Raw genomic sequence first — 12,801 nt, forward strand, 5'->3', positions numbered from 1 at the left:
ACCATTTGTGTGGTATGATGGATGAACAATAAAAAATCTTGAGTGAATCATCAGGAAGACGTTCATGTTCTGCCCTTCTAATTCTCTCACAGCTCACGTGGCATAAAAAAATTGATGGCTCAGATTTCACTTTAAAAAAATTACACTGTAGAGGATCATAAGGGGGTTTACACATGGTTCTTATTAGTGATTTTGCCAATACGAAAATTTACATGCTAGCAGGTGAATGGCTTCTGTTTTGTTTATTTATCATGAGAAGGAAATGTCGTAACCGAGACTGTTCTTCCTTGTTTCATAATAATATCAGTAGTATGCATTGTGTTTCGGTACACACAAAAATATCTCCTAATTACAAAACCTACAGTAGTATTACAAAATGATATTTTGAGACAAGGAGTCCTCAAGTAACAAGTTAGCTTCTAGCACAAACAACTGGAAGGATTTCAATGTAATGCTTCAAAAATAAATAAAACTAGAACTAAGCATGCATGGCAGCAATGTTATCTGTCAATTCATCTGCTGCGTCGTCATTGACCTCTATAACAGGCTCCTGCTAATACAAAAAGAATACCGTCAAAACAAACTGGACAGAAATGCATTTCATTTAGTTAAATATTTGAATGTACCGGAGACGATTTGAAGATAAATGTCGATTTTGCAGAGATTCACAATTAAAATCAGACTTATCATCATAACAATAATAAACTGCATCTTTCCTATTAAAAATTATTCAAAATAATAGTGTAAAGTATAAAGTGTTGATTTGTAAGGTTTGTCAGGTTCCACTGTTGCTATGTACACAAATTCTTGATAGCTAATATGTAAGACAATTGTAGAAAATCTCAATAAAATAAAAAGAATCTTATATGACAGAACCTATGAAGCACTGATATTACATTGTCTTCGTCTATTGTATTGCATCGAACATTTTTTATACCGATGCTTTTGGATACTTCACCGATACTTATTTCTGAAGTACACAAGTCAACTTTTTAAGAAGTATTTAATTCTGGAATGGCTAGGTCACTTAGAGATGCAATTTAAGATCACTTGGACCCTTACATTTGAACAAGCGGTTCTTCAATTTCTCGGGATCAAGGCCAATATCAACAAAACAATATTTTTTATCCAAAGTCCATTTCAACATACAATTTTGTTCTCTGCCTAAGACTATTTATATGCATGACTTTTCCATCTACAGGTCGTTAAATATTAGCTTTAAAAAAATTGCTGCATATTTTTCTTCTTTTGCAATTATGGCATAATTGTAAGTATCTTCAGTTTAGTGAGATTTTTATTCTAAAGTTCAAACATGCAGCATCCAACCGAAAGTATTGGTTTCATAGAGCAATGTCTAAAAAGCAAGTTCTTATTTTAAACTTATAGAACTGCAATTGTATATATTATGTTATATGGAATAATAATCATCGCTATATTGTATTTATATCCAGATACTCGAAACAAAATTGCAACCAATTTTTGGATATTATTATTATTATTTCACCACCTCAACTAAGATCTGCCCACTTGATAAGATAGAGTTAACTACCTCTGGATCTTTACTTCCTTTCACATCTATACACTTTGAAGCACTAATGCTGGCACTCTTCAACAAGCTACGTGGACTGTAGTTTGGCTTTGCGAGTCCATTTTGAGCGCCTGAGTTTTCAGCATCTGTCACATTAGAACCTGGAGGGCTCTGAAGATCTGATCCAGTTGGCATTTCAATATCGTTGTTTTCATTGTTTTCATTCTTGGAAGTATGAACCCGCTCTCTGCAAAAAGTGAAATTGCAGTATTCAACGCATATGACTTCACACAATACCAGAGAAAAATGATTCGCTTTTGCAGGAATGTTGGCAATCTTATTTGGAACCGGTGGGAGTAATAATAACACATTAAACACATAAATCCCCAAAAGAAGACAAGAAGGCTGTTCTTCAAAATGTAGGCGAGCCAATGCAGTATTCAAATGCCTAATTTGGACCACAGAAATTTCTAGTGCTAAGGCTAGAAACTGCTCAGAGAATAAAATATTGACAAACACTTACCGAGGTAAGGATGCATGCTGTCTCTGCAGTGGTGAGATTCGTTCGCCTTTTTTGCCATAATGTTCCTCAAGATGTGCAAACTGTCGCTTGAATCGATCAACCCCACTATACAACAACATAGAATTACTAACAAATAACCAAAACATGTAAATTTTGAAATTCAAAAGAGTCCACTTTAGAAGACATGCAAAACGCAGAAAATTAACCATCAATAATTTGATGAGTCAAAGGTTTACCTATTACAAGGAGGAGCATCAACAAAAGTTTTAGTGCTTTTAAAATCACAAACTTCCAAATTTAGTTCCTACATATATTTTATTTAATTTTACAAAAAATGGGTGCCATCGGTCCCTACGGGGGCTAAAAAAATAGCCACTATAGAATATAGATAGAAACAGAAATTGAATAAAATTCATGTAGAGACTAAAGACAGAAGGTTGTGATGATATAGGGACTAAAAACTAATTTAAGCATTTATAATTGTGTAGAAATTTGCAAAAAAATCAATACAATCAACATTATCTCAATGCAACAACATTAAACTCATACAAGAGCTCCCGACAATTTATAAAAAATAGATATTGTGAAAACCATACAGTATAAGTTGGCTTAATATCTTTTATCTTATTTCAGAAATGAAAGGCTATGCCCTGTGACGTATCAGACAGATATTGGACGCACATCTTCATTAATATATGTACACATCAAGCATTCAACAAACTACCAAGCATACAAGCACATTTACCTTGGATACATGAAGCTGGTTTGATCTCCACCACGAATATATTCCTCAAGCATCTGGGGATGATACTCCAAAATCTGTTTATTTAAACGTATAATTAACTATTACAATGTAAAGGAGAAAAAATAATTTGAAGCAGGAGTGAGTGAAATGCATGGCCTTACCTCTCGATAAATCAACTCTCTGACATCATCTTTAGTCACTTTCCTTCTCTCGAACTCAAACTCAAGTTTTGAAATGGGGTGAGTGGATGGTTCACGATCAATATTCGACAAACCATGGAAATAAGGATCAGACAATGCCTGATATCACAAGCATAACAAAACAAATTAAATTTCCTCTTTTTTATTTATCAATGAACTTTCTCCTTTGGTAGGTAATCATATACGGGTTATAGAGACCAACCTCTTCGGCTGATGGACGATTTTTAGGATCAAATGCAAGTAAGCGCTCCAGTATACGAAGAGCCAAAGGATCTATATTTGGAAATTTCTGGGAGAATGGAACAGGTTGTTTTTTTCGCATGCTGTTAAGATACCTTCTAGCTTTCTCATTTCGAATCTGTAATAAAATTAAGAATTTATATATATATATATATATACAAGAGGATAGACAGAGAAGAGGTACTGAGGTAATAAAATGAAGCTTCAATAGCATTTATTAAAATAAACCATAATTTGTTCCTTGAAAACATAATATAGGAAGAATTTGTTAGAAACACTAGAAATTCAGCATTAATCTCACTACACCATGACAGACAAGCATGACTGTTGATTTCAGAAAATTGCGGAGCAGATTTTAATAAACTAACCCTTGCAATGGACTCAGGAGGAGGAGTGCCAAGCAAATCAGTCATGATATCCAATTGATGCACCACATTTTTCCCAGGAAACAATGGCCTCCCAGTAAGCATTTCTGCAAATATGCATCCAATGCTCCAAATATCAATTCCAGGTGTATACTGCATAAGAAAGGGAATATAAATTACATACATATTTCAATACATCAAGTTCTTGTATCACACATACACAAACCAGGAAAGTATAGCGTAAAAAAATAAAAAATAAAACTTACTTTTGAGAAAAAAGAACCACATAGTTCAGGTGCACGGTACCACCTAGTTGCAACATAGTCCTTGGTAAAAGTAGGTAAATTAAGTCAGCAAGCGGTTTAGAGAGGTAGCTAGATTGCAATTTGTAGGTTCCAACTGAAAATCTTAAAAAGGAAAAACATAATTGATTGATGAAATGGATGAACATAGTTGCATAACAGAGTACTTACGGTCCAGAAAATAGTGGATGGAGCATCATTAAATGAAACTCGAGCAAGTCCAAAATCACAAATCTTGAGTTTGCAATCAGCATTAGCAAGAATATTTTTTGGTTTCAAATCGCGGTGAAAAACATTGGCTGCAATGAAAAAAATGATGAGTTAAATTATTGAATAGTGCTATGAATATCTGAAAAGGTTAGGATGGGGGGATACCTGTATGTATAAATTTAAGGCCTCGGAGAAGTTGATACAAGAAAAATTGGTGGTGCTGAGGAGTAAGATCATGATTTGCCTTAATTACTTGATGTAGATCAGATTCCATCAACTCAAAGACAACATAGATATCCCTAAACTCACGGCGTGAAGGAGGAAGCATAATATGCCTAATTTCAACAATATCAGGATGCCTGAGCAAGCGCAAGAGCTTGATTTCTCTTAGGATACGGGTGGCGTCAGATACATGCTCAAAAACATGGTTAATTTTCTTGATAGCAACTTTTTGGCCAGTATGAGTGTCAATTGCAGAACAGACAACACCATAACTTCCTTTTCCAATGATTTCTTGGACCTGGTATTGACTTGCCTCTCCATACTCAGTAAAAAACTCAGTTTCGGGTGGACCCTGTGTTAAAAGAAATGCGATGAAATTCATCCAATCCAATAAAAGTATGAATCAAAGAATAAAGAAAGAGAGAAGAAATTACCTTTTTGTTTGGATCCATTGAAGAAGGAAAGAAGACGGTGTTGGTAGGGACTTTGATATGATTCAAGTTGAAGAGAGATTGTTGATGATCGTGATCGTGATCGAGATCGTTAGTGGTTGGAATAACAGCCAACTGTGAACGCAAATCTCTCACCACCAAGTCAATATTAATATTATTATTATTATTATTATCATTGCTATGTTGATGTTGCTGCTGCTGTTGCTTACTAGTAGAAGTAGTCGAAGAGCGTCGTTGAAATAAGCGTCGAATCCCTTCCGAGATCGTTCCTCCACCACCCATCTATCTATTCTATTTTTTCTTGTTACATTTACCATCCACCTCACTTCTTCTTCTTCTTCTTGAGTTCACTATCTTCTTTTTTATTCATCAACTAGAGCTAGCTTCTTTATGTTTAAAATAATCGTGACTGAGTGAGTGAGAAAAAGAGAAAATTGCATTCAACTTTTCATTTAGTTTTAAGAGTTAGATAAACAGATCTTATCCTGTCTTTCATTTTACTTTCAACTGCTCAAACTCACGTGTTAGACAAACTTATTTTTTTACTTTTTTTAATACAAATGTTGTACTTATTCAATTTCTGCTTTATATCCTTAAAAAAATATTTTCTAACGTTTTCAGGGACCAAAAATACTAATACAGAATTTTACAAAGATTAAAAATGTTGATCAATTTTTATATTGAGACTTAAAGTGTTGATAGAAAATTTTACAAGAATTAAAATGTACAAAAAAAATTATAGAATTAAAAACAAAATTCTAAATATTTATAGGATAATTTACATAATTAACCCTTTTTTTAATAGGAAAAAATTTAGGTATGCTGGATTTCGTCGAATCATTCTAAAATAAACTTCGAAATTATCATTGACATTATTTAGATTATCTATTAATGAGATTTTCACACCAACCATCAAAAATGAATACACTCTTTTGGAGAATGAGTCAACTCTCCGAAGTTGTTAGATCATGTATAAATTTTTGTATGCAATTCTTTTTCAATGATTCCTTACTTGCTCATAAACAATGATTACACTAAAACTTCAAAATCATCATGTTAATACGTGTTCTAAGTACACTAGTTAAGAAATTAAAAAAAAAAACTTTGTATTAGAAATAATTTTTTTTACCAAAAATGAATTGATCCAAACAAATGGTCATGAGTTAGATCTCCTAGAACTTAGTAAACAAAAAAATTATACTACCAACAAATTAATTACATTGTATTTCAATACAATATTTTTTTGAGGAGATTAATTTTTATACATCAAGAATGTAAATCTTTTACACTTCAATCAAATCATGGCAATTTTCTATTTATTTATTGAATCAAAGAACAGATTTCCATAATAAAGTTATGCAGATATTTGCAAAAACTACTATCTTTTTTTTTGGTAGATATTATTATTTTTAAATGTAAAAAAGTTAAAAAGCAATTGACATTTAAATTTCTTTTTGACGATATTTATTATTTTCGATGATTTTGATCTTAAAAAAAAACATTTATTTTTAACAATATTTATTTGGCTTAATAGCAGATTTAGCCTCCTAACTTTCTCAAAGTTGCGATTTTGATCCCCTAAGAAAAAAAACTACAAAATCGTCCCCTAAGTTTTGCATCTGTGACAGTTTTGGCCCTCAAGGCTAATTTTGACTCGGTCTACACTGACGTGGCACCCTAAGTGAGGTGTCACATGTTATTTTTATTCTTTTTTACCAAAAATTGGCTTTGGGAGGCCAAAACTACTACAGTTGCAAAACTTATGGGGCAGTTTTGTAATTTTTTTAGAAGGCAAAAACTGCTATTAAACCCTATTTATTACTCCCTCCGATCCTTTATACAAAAAACAAAAGACATAAAACATCAACACCAAGAAAATAACATTGAAAATAGTCATCTTCATTTAATACACTTCTACATTTAAAAAAAATTCTATGAATATCTTTAAATTAATATTCTAATAAAAAAAGGAGCGGAGGGAGTATTTTCAATGATTTTGATCTTAAAAAAACATTTAGTTAAAAAAGTTCAAAGTAACATGGTCGACAGATGTGTATAGTTTAAAATATTTTTTGTTAGGCCGGAAAGAATACAAGTTTTATCACCGTCATCTATTATTGAGCAAATTTGTTGAACAACCAATCCAATTCGGAAACGTAACGCAACTGAGAAGAATATGTCCAATATTATTTATCCAGAAATTGTTGAAAGATCCATCACCAATAGTGCTGTTAAAAACGAAACAGGGGATCAAAATCCAAAAATTGTTAAAACAAAGAATCAAAACGGCAACCAAATTTATTAAACTCGTCCCGGCTGCGCTCCGTAGCTATGCTTTTGCCAATACCAAAATGTGCATTTTAGCAAGTTAGGGTTAATTAAGTTTTTGATTCTTAGTCAACACAAACAAAGGGGGAAAAGGAAAATGCCGTGACTGTTCATCCTTGTTTCATAATAATAATAATAATAATATCAATGCGTTTCGGTACGCTCAAAAATACCTCCTAATGCAGAACTACGGCACTAATACAAAATGACAGTTTGTGACAAGGAATTATAAGTTAGCTTTCTACCACAAACAAAACAACTGGAAAAATTTATCTGTCAATCTATTTGTTGTGTCGTCATTGGCCTCTATAATTGCCTCCTGCTATTACAAGAAGAATACAGTCAACACAAACTAGATAGAAATGTATTTAATTGAGTAGGAATTTGAATGTACATAGGAAAGATGATTTTAAGAAAAATGTATATTGTGTTACACAAATAAATAAATAAAAACAGACATATCAAAACAATTGTAAAATTCATCTTTCCTATTTTAAATCAATTCAAAAAAATAAGACAAGATATAAAGTGCTAATTTGTAGGGTTCCGCCATTGCGAATGAGTATCCTCTTCATTTCTCAAAATAAATAGACGATCTCTTTTAAAGAGATAGACACGAAAAATAGACAGTGTATCCCACCACCATCCATTGTTTTAACTATGTTGTTGCTATATAAACAAATTCTAGATAGTAGCAAATGTAAAAAATGAAACACAGATCTTATTTGATAGAACCTATTAAGCACTAATACTTGCATTATCTTTACCTATTGTATTGAATACTTGTTTGATACTGATACTAATTTGTTAAGTACCTGCATCAATTTCTTTTTTCTATCTAAAGTCCATTTCAACATACAAATCTGATCAATGCCTGAGGCGATTTGTACGCATGATATTTTTCATCTCCAGGTCGTTGCATATTAGCTTTAAAAATTTGCTGCATATTTTTCTTCTAATTGCTGCATAATTGTAATTATCTTTAGTTTAGTTAGATTTTTATTCCAAACGTTAAACATGCAACAGTAAATTGCAATTGTGTGTGTCCGCGCGCACGTGTTTACACACACTATGTTTTATGAATTTATAAATATTATGTATCCTATCTTATATTTGAAAAAAATAATCATCCCTAAATCATATTCATATCCAGATTCTGGTAACACATTTGTGCACAACACAATATTGCAACTAACTTCGGATATACTTAATATTTCATAACTTAAGCTAAGAACTACTCACTTGACACTGGATCTTTACTTCTTTTCACTTCTATACTCTTTGAAGCACATTAGCTGGCACTCTTCAATAAGCTGTGTGGAATGTAGTTTGGCTTCGAGAGTCCATTTAATTTGCACGCCTGACGTTTTAGCATCTGTCACATTATACCCTGGAGGTGTCTCTGAAGATTTGATCCAGTCAGCATTTCAATATCGTTATTTTCATTCTTGGAAATATGAACTCGGTAATTACATAAAGTGAAATTGCAATACTCAATGCATTTGACTCACAATATCAGAGAAAATGTTTCAAAGGCATGTTGCCAACCTCTTCTGTGAACCCATGGAAGTAATTACATATTAAACACATGAATCCCCAAAAAGAAGAAGACAGAAGTCTGTTCTTCAAAATGTAAGAGAGCAATCCAGTATTTAAACAGGCTCGCCTAGTTTGGTCCAAGAAAATTCTACTGCTAAGGGTAGAAACTGCTCAAAGGATCAAATATTGACAAACATTTACTTAGGTAAGGAGGCATGCTGTCTCTGCAATGGTGAACTTCGTCCGCCTTTGCCATAATGTTCCTCAAGATGTGCAAACTGTCGGTTGAATCGATCAACCCCACTACGCAACAACATAGAATTACCGACTAATAATCAATACATGTAAATTTTGAATTTCAAATGAACCCACTTTCCATATTATAATTCTTAGATGACATGCAAAACACAGAAAATTAGTAATTTGATACAAGGCAAAGTTATACCTATTACAAGGTTGAGCATGAACAAAAAAATTGTCGCTATAAAATGGCAAGCTTACAAATTCAGTCCCTACATTTTATAAAAAAAATAAATAAATAATAATAATACTCCCTCCGATCCTTGCAAATATAGACTAGATACATCACTTACACAATGAACCAAAAAAGTCAATTGTTTTTTATAATAAAGACCGAAGGGAGTAATAAATAGGTGCTTGTCAATCCCGATAAAAGCAAAATAGGGACTAAAATTGAATAAAATTTATTTAAGAACTAGACTTGAAAGTTCGCGATTTTACATGGACTAAAAAAATCATTTAATCCATTGTTAATTATGTGTATTTGCAAATCAACCAATATAAAAGATCAACAGAATGTCAAGGCAACAGTATTAAACTCATACTCCCTCAAAAAAATAATATTAAACTCATACAGGAACTCCTGATGATGTATATATTATTAAAACGATCCAGTATATGTTGGTTTAATATCTTAGATCGCATTTCAATAATGAATGATGAAAGGTTATGCCCTATGACACAACAGACCGATTGTTGATGCATTTCTGCTTTAATATATGTATGTATCAGGCCTTCAAAAAATCGCCAAGTATACGTACTAGCACATTTACCTTGGATACATGAACATGAACCTGGTTTGATCTCCACCACGAAGATATTCCTCAAGCATCTGGGGTTGATACTCCAAAATCTGATTTTTAAACGTAATATTAACTATTACAACGTAAAGGAGAAGATATGATTTGAAGTAGGAGGAATGAGCGAAATGCATGGCCATACCTCTCGATAAATCAACTCCCTGACATCATCTTTAGACAATTTTCTACTCTCGAATTCAAAAACTCAAATTTTGAAATGGGCTGAGTGGATGGTTCATGGTCGATGTTTGATAAATCATGGAAATAAGGATCAGACAATGCCTGATATCACAAGCATAACAAAACAAAACAAAAATTCCTCTTTGTTATTTATCAATTAAAATTCTCATTTTGTAGTTAATCATATACAGGTTATAGAGACCAACCTCTTCGGATGATGGACGATTTTTAGGATCAAATGCAAGTAAGCGCTCCAGTATACGAAGAGCCAAAGGATCTATATTTGGAAATTTCTTGGAGAATGGAACGGGTTGCTTTTTTCACATTTTACTAAGAAAATTTCTAGCTTTCTCATTTGAAATCTGTAAAATCAAGGGAGGGGTAGTAAAATCAAGCTTCATTTGGATTTATTTATTACAATAAACAGTAAGTTGTATCTTGAAAACATAATATTGAAATATTTTTTTAGAAGCAACAGAAATTCAGCATTATTCTAACTATAGCATTAAGCATGCCTATTGATTTCATAAAACTGCGGAATAGATTTTGATAAACTTACGTTGACCATGGACTCAGGAGGAGGAGTTCCAAGCAAATCAGTCATGATATCCAATTGGTTCTTCCTATTTGTCCGAGGAAACAATGGCCTCCCAGTAAGCACTTCTGCAAATATGCATCCAATGCTCCAAATATCAATTCCAGGGGTATACCGCATAAGACAAGGATTATAAATTACATGCATATATAATATATATTTCAATACATCAAGTGTAGTCACCTTGATCTTGTATCACACACATACACAACCCAAGAAAATATGATGTCAAACAAAAAACTTACTTTTGTGAAAAAAGAACCACATAGTTCAGGTGCACGGTAAAAGTAGGTAAATCAAGTAAGCATACGTTGATAGAGGTAATTACTGATTATAATTTGTACGTTCCATCTGAAAATCTTAAAAGGCAAAACATAATTGTTTAATGAAACAGATCAACATGGTTGTGTATTACTATTAGAGTACTACTTACAGTCCAGTATATAGTAGATGCAGTGTCGCTAAATGATGCTCGAGCCAGTCCAAAATGAAATAGATACATGAGTTTAATATCTAAAATAATAAAGGAAGTGAAGTGATTATAATTAATGATGGATACCTGAATGTATATATTTTATGCCTCGAAGAAGTTGGTACAAGAAAAACTTGTGATGATCAGGAGTAAGGTCATTATTTGCCTTGATGTAAATCAGAGTCCATCAACTCAAAAACAAGATAAATATCTTTGAACTCACGACGAGGAGAAGGAGGAAGCATAATATGCGTAATTTGTACTATATCCGTATGGCATCTCTGTTGTATGCTCAAAAACATTGTTGATTTTCTTGATAGCAACTTTTTTATTAGTAAGAGTGTCGATTGCAGAGCTGACAACACCATAACTTCCTTTTCCAATGATTTTTTTGAACTTGTATCGAGTTGCCTGTCCATAATCAGTAAAAAAAAACTCTCTTTCGGGTGTGGCCTGTTTCAAACACATACATTCTTGAAATATTATATTTTTTCATGGGAGAAGGAAATTAGATATCAGTGTTGGAATGGAGGAGGGGGGGGGTTCAAGACAGAGGTAGAAACAGCAGGGTGAAGTACGCCGTTTTAAGAAAAGGAATATCACTCTCTTCCAACTCAATTCTCTCTCGCGGGAATATCACTCTCTTCTTTCCTTCCTTTATTTGTAGTCTACTGTTTGGGCCTTGGACTCCTGATTACTAAGAAAAGGAATGCCATAAACACATTCTAACACACGTTTTTTTTTTTTGTTAAGAAACACACGCTTTTTTTATTGATTAAAATTAAAATTTACATTAATCCCACTAAATTATTTGGATCTCATATAAAATTGGTGGAATTGATGGGTCCTATTTGAATTTTGATCAATCAAAAAGAGTTTGTCGAAAAATGTGTTGAGTTACTAACAATCATCCGGTATTTTTCTGTCTAGACACATCACACCATATTTTTTATTTACTATAATTACAATCAATTATAATTAAGGGCTCGTATGTTACGGGCTATAGAGATTTTCTGAAAAATCTAAATCTATTTTTCGTTTGTTTACCTAATAAAAATCATTTTTTTAAAATAATTTAGTTTGTTTGGATACAACATAAAAACAATTTTTTATTACAAAATTAGTTCAATCTTTTGATCCATATTTTCTCTCTTCCATAAAAAAATCTATTTTTTGAGAGATTGCTCTTAACAGCGTCTTATTTGAAGCTTTTTTTAGATTATTTTTTTAGATTTTGATTTTTTTTTTAAAAAAAGTTGTAACAAACGGATATACAATACTCTTAAAATGATTATTTTTTCTTAAAAAAAACTATAACAAATAAGCTCTAATTCTAATTGAACATATTTGATATGATAGTAATTTATTTTTAGACTTAAATGCATTTTTTAATCCCCTTATTTATTTATTTTTATGAAGTTTTGTCTTTCAATATTTGTCATTTTTTAGTCTCACAAAACTAATATGATAGTTGAATCGACATCAAACGATTTATATTTTAACAAAGATTTTGATTTTTTTAATTTAAAATATAAATTGTTTGATCATGATTCAACTATTACAGTTGCCCCGAGGGTGCAAATACGTTAAAAACAACTTTCTTCAGCATATTAAATGGCTTGAAACATATTATTTTTTGGGTTATGTTAATAAGTGTCCTTGGACACCGATTAAGAAGTCAAATAATAGAAATAAATTATAAATTTGATGTAGAAAAAGTTCATTTTTAAAGTTTTAAGGTGTTAAATATACTATTCTCAAGATAAACTTTATTTTTTAAACTTTTTAACAAGTACCCTT

General features: G+C 32.0%; 1 protein-coding gene and 1 pseudogene across 2 annotated transcripts; both read right to left on the minus strand.

Moving 5' to 3' along the window:
* Window positions 1-213: 213 nt before the first annotated feature.
* On the minus strand, window positions 214-5,236 carry LOC11406573 (mitogen-activated protein kinase 9). Of its 2 annotated transcripts, none has more exons than XM_024772423.2 (11): window positions 4,770-5,236; window positions 4,279-4,687; window positions 4,075-4,202; window positions 3,868-3,927; window positions 3,605-3,754; window positions 3,199-3,354; window positions 2,958-3,095; window positions 2,797-2,870; window positions 2,052-2,156; window positions 1,550-1,775; window positions 214-553 (listed from the first exon to the last, which is right to left on the minus strand). In XM_024772423.2, the coding sequence occupies exons 1-11, from the start codon at window positions 5,067-5,069 to the stop codon at window positions 479-481; spliced, it is 1,821 nt and encodes a 606-aa protein (XP_024628191.2). In that variant the 5' UTR covers window positions 5,070-5,236; the 3' UTR covers window positions 214-478. The 2 variants fall into 2 exon arrangements, with proteins under 2 accessions (XP_024628191.2, XP_003631085.3); XM_003631037.4 differs by having other exon boundaries at window positions 214-550; window positions 4,770-5,234.
* Window positions 5,237-8,768: 3,532 nt separating this feature from the next.
* LOC11406038 (mitogen-activated protein kinase 9-like) lies at window positions 8,769-11,523 on the minus strand (annotated as a pseudogene).
* Between the last annotated feature and the right edge of the window lie 1,278 nt (window positions 11,524-12,801).

Source organism: Medicago truncatula, chromosome 8, assembly GCF_003473485.1.
Source record: "Medicago truncatula cultivar Jemalong A17 chromosome 8, MtrunA17r5.0-ANR, whole genome shotgun sequence".
NCBI classification, from domain to species: domain Eukaryota; kingdom Viridiplantae; phylum Streptophyta; class Magnoliopsida; order Fabales; family Fabaceae; genus Medicago; species Medicago truncatula.

Bases quoted from the DNA above. Each gene is read 5' to 3' on its own strand.
- LOC11406573 (XM_024772423.2), bottom strand. From the start codon at position 5,069: ATGGGTGGTGGAGGAACGATCTCGGAAGGGATTCGACGCTTATTTCAA. The intron at 2,157-2,796 runs GTAAATGTGCTT...GTTGTTGTATAG, and splicing joins ACCAGCTTCATGTATCCAAG to TGGGGTTGATCGATTCAAGC. The intron at 554-1,549 runs GTAGTTAACTCT...TTTTTGTATTAG, and splicing joins AAGGAAGTAAAGATCCAGAG to CAGGAGCCTGTTATAGAGGT.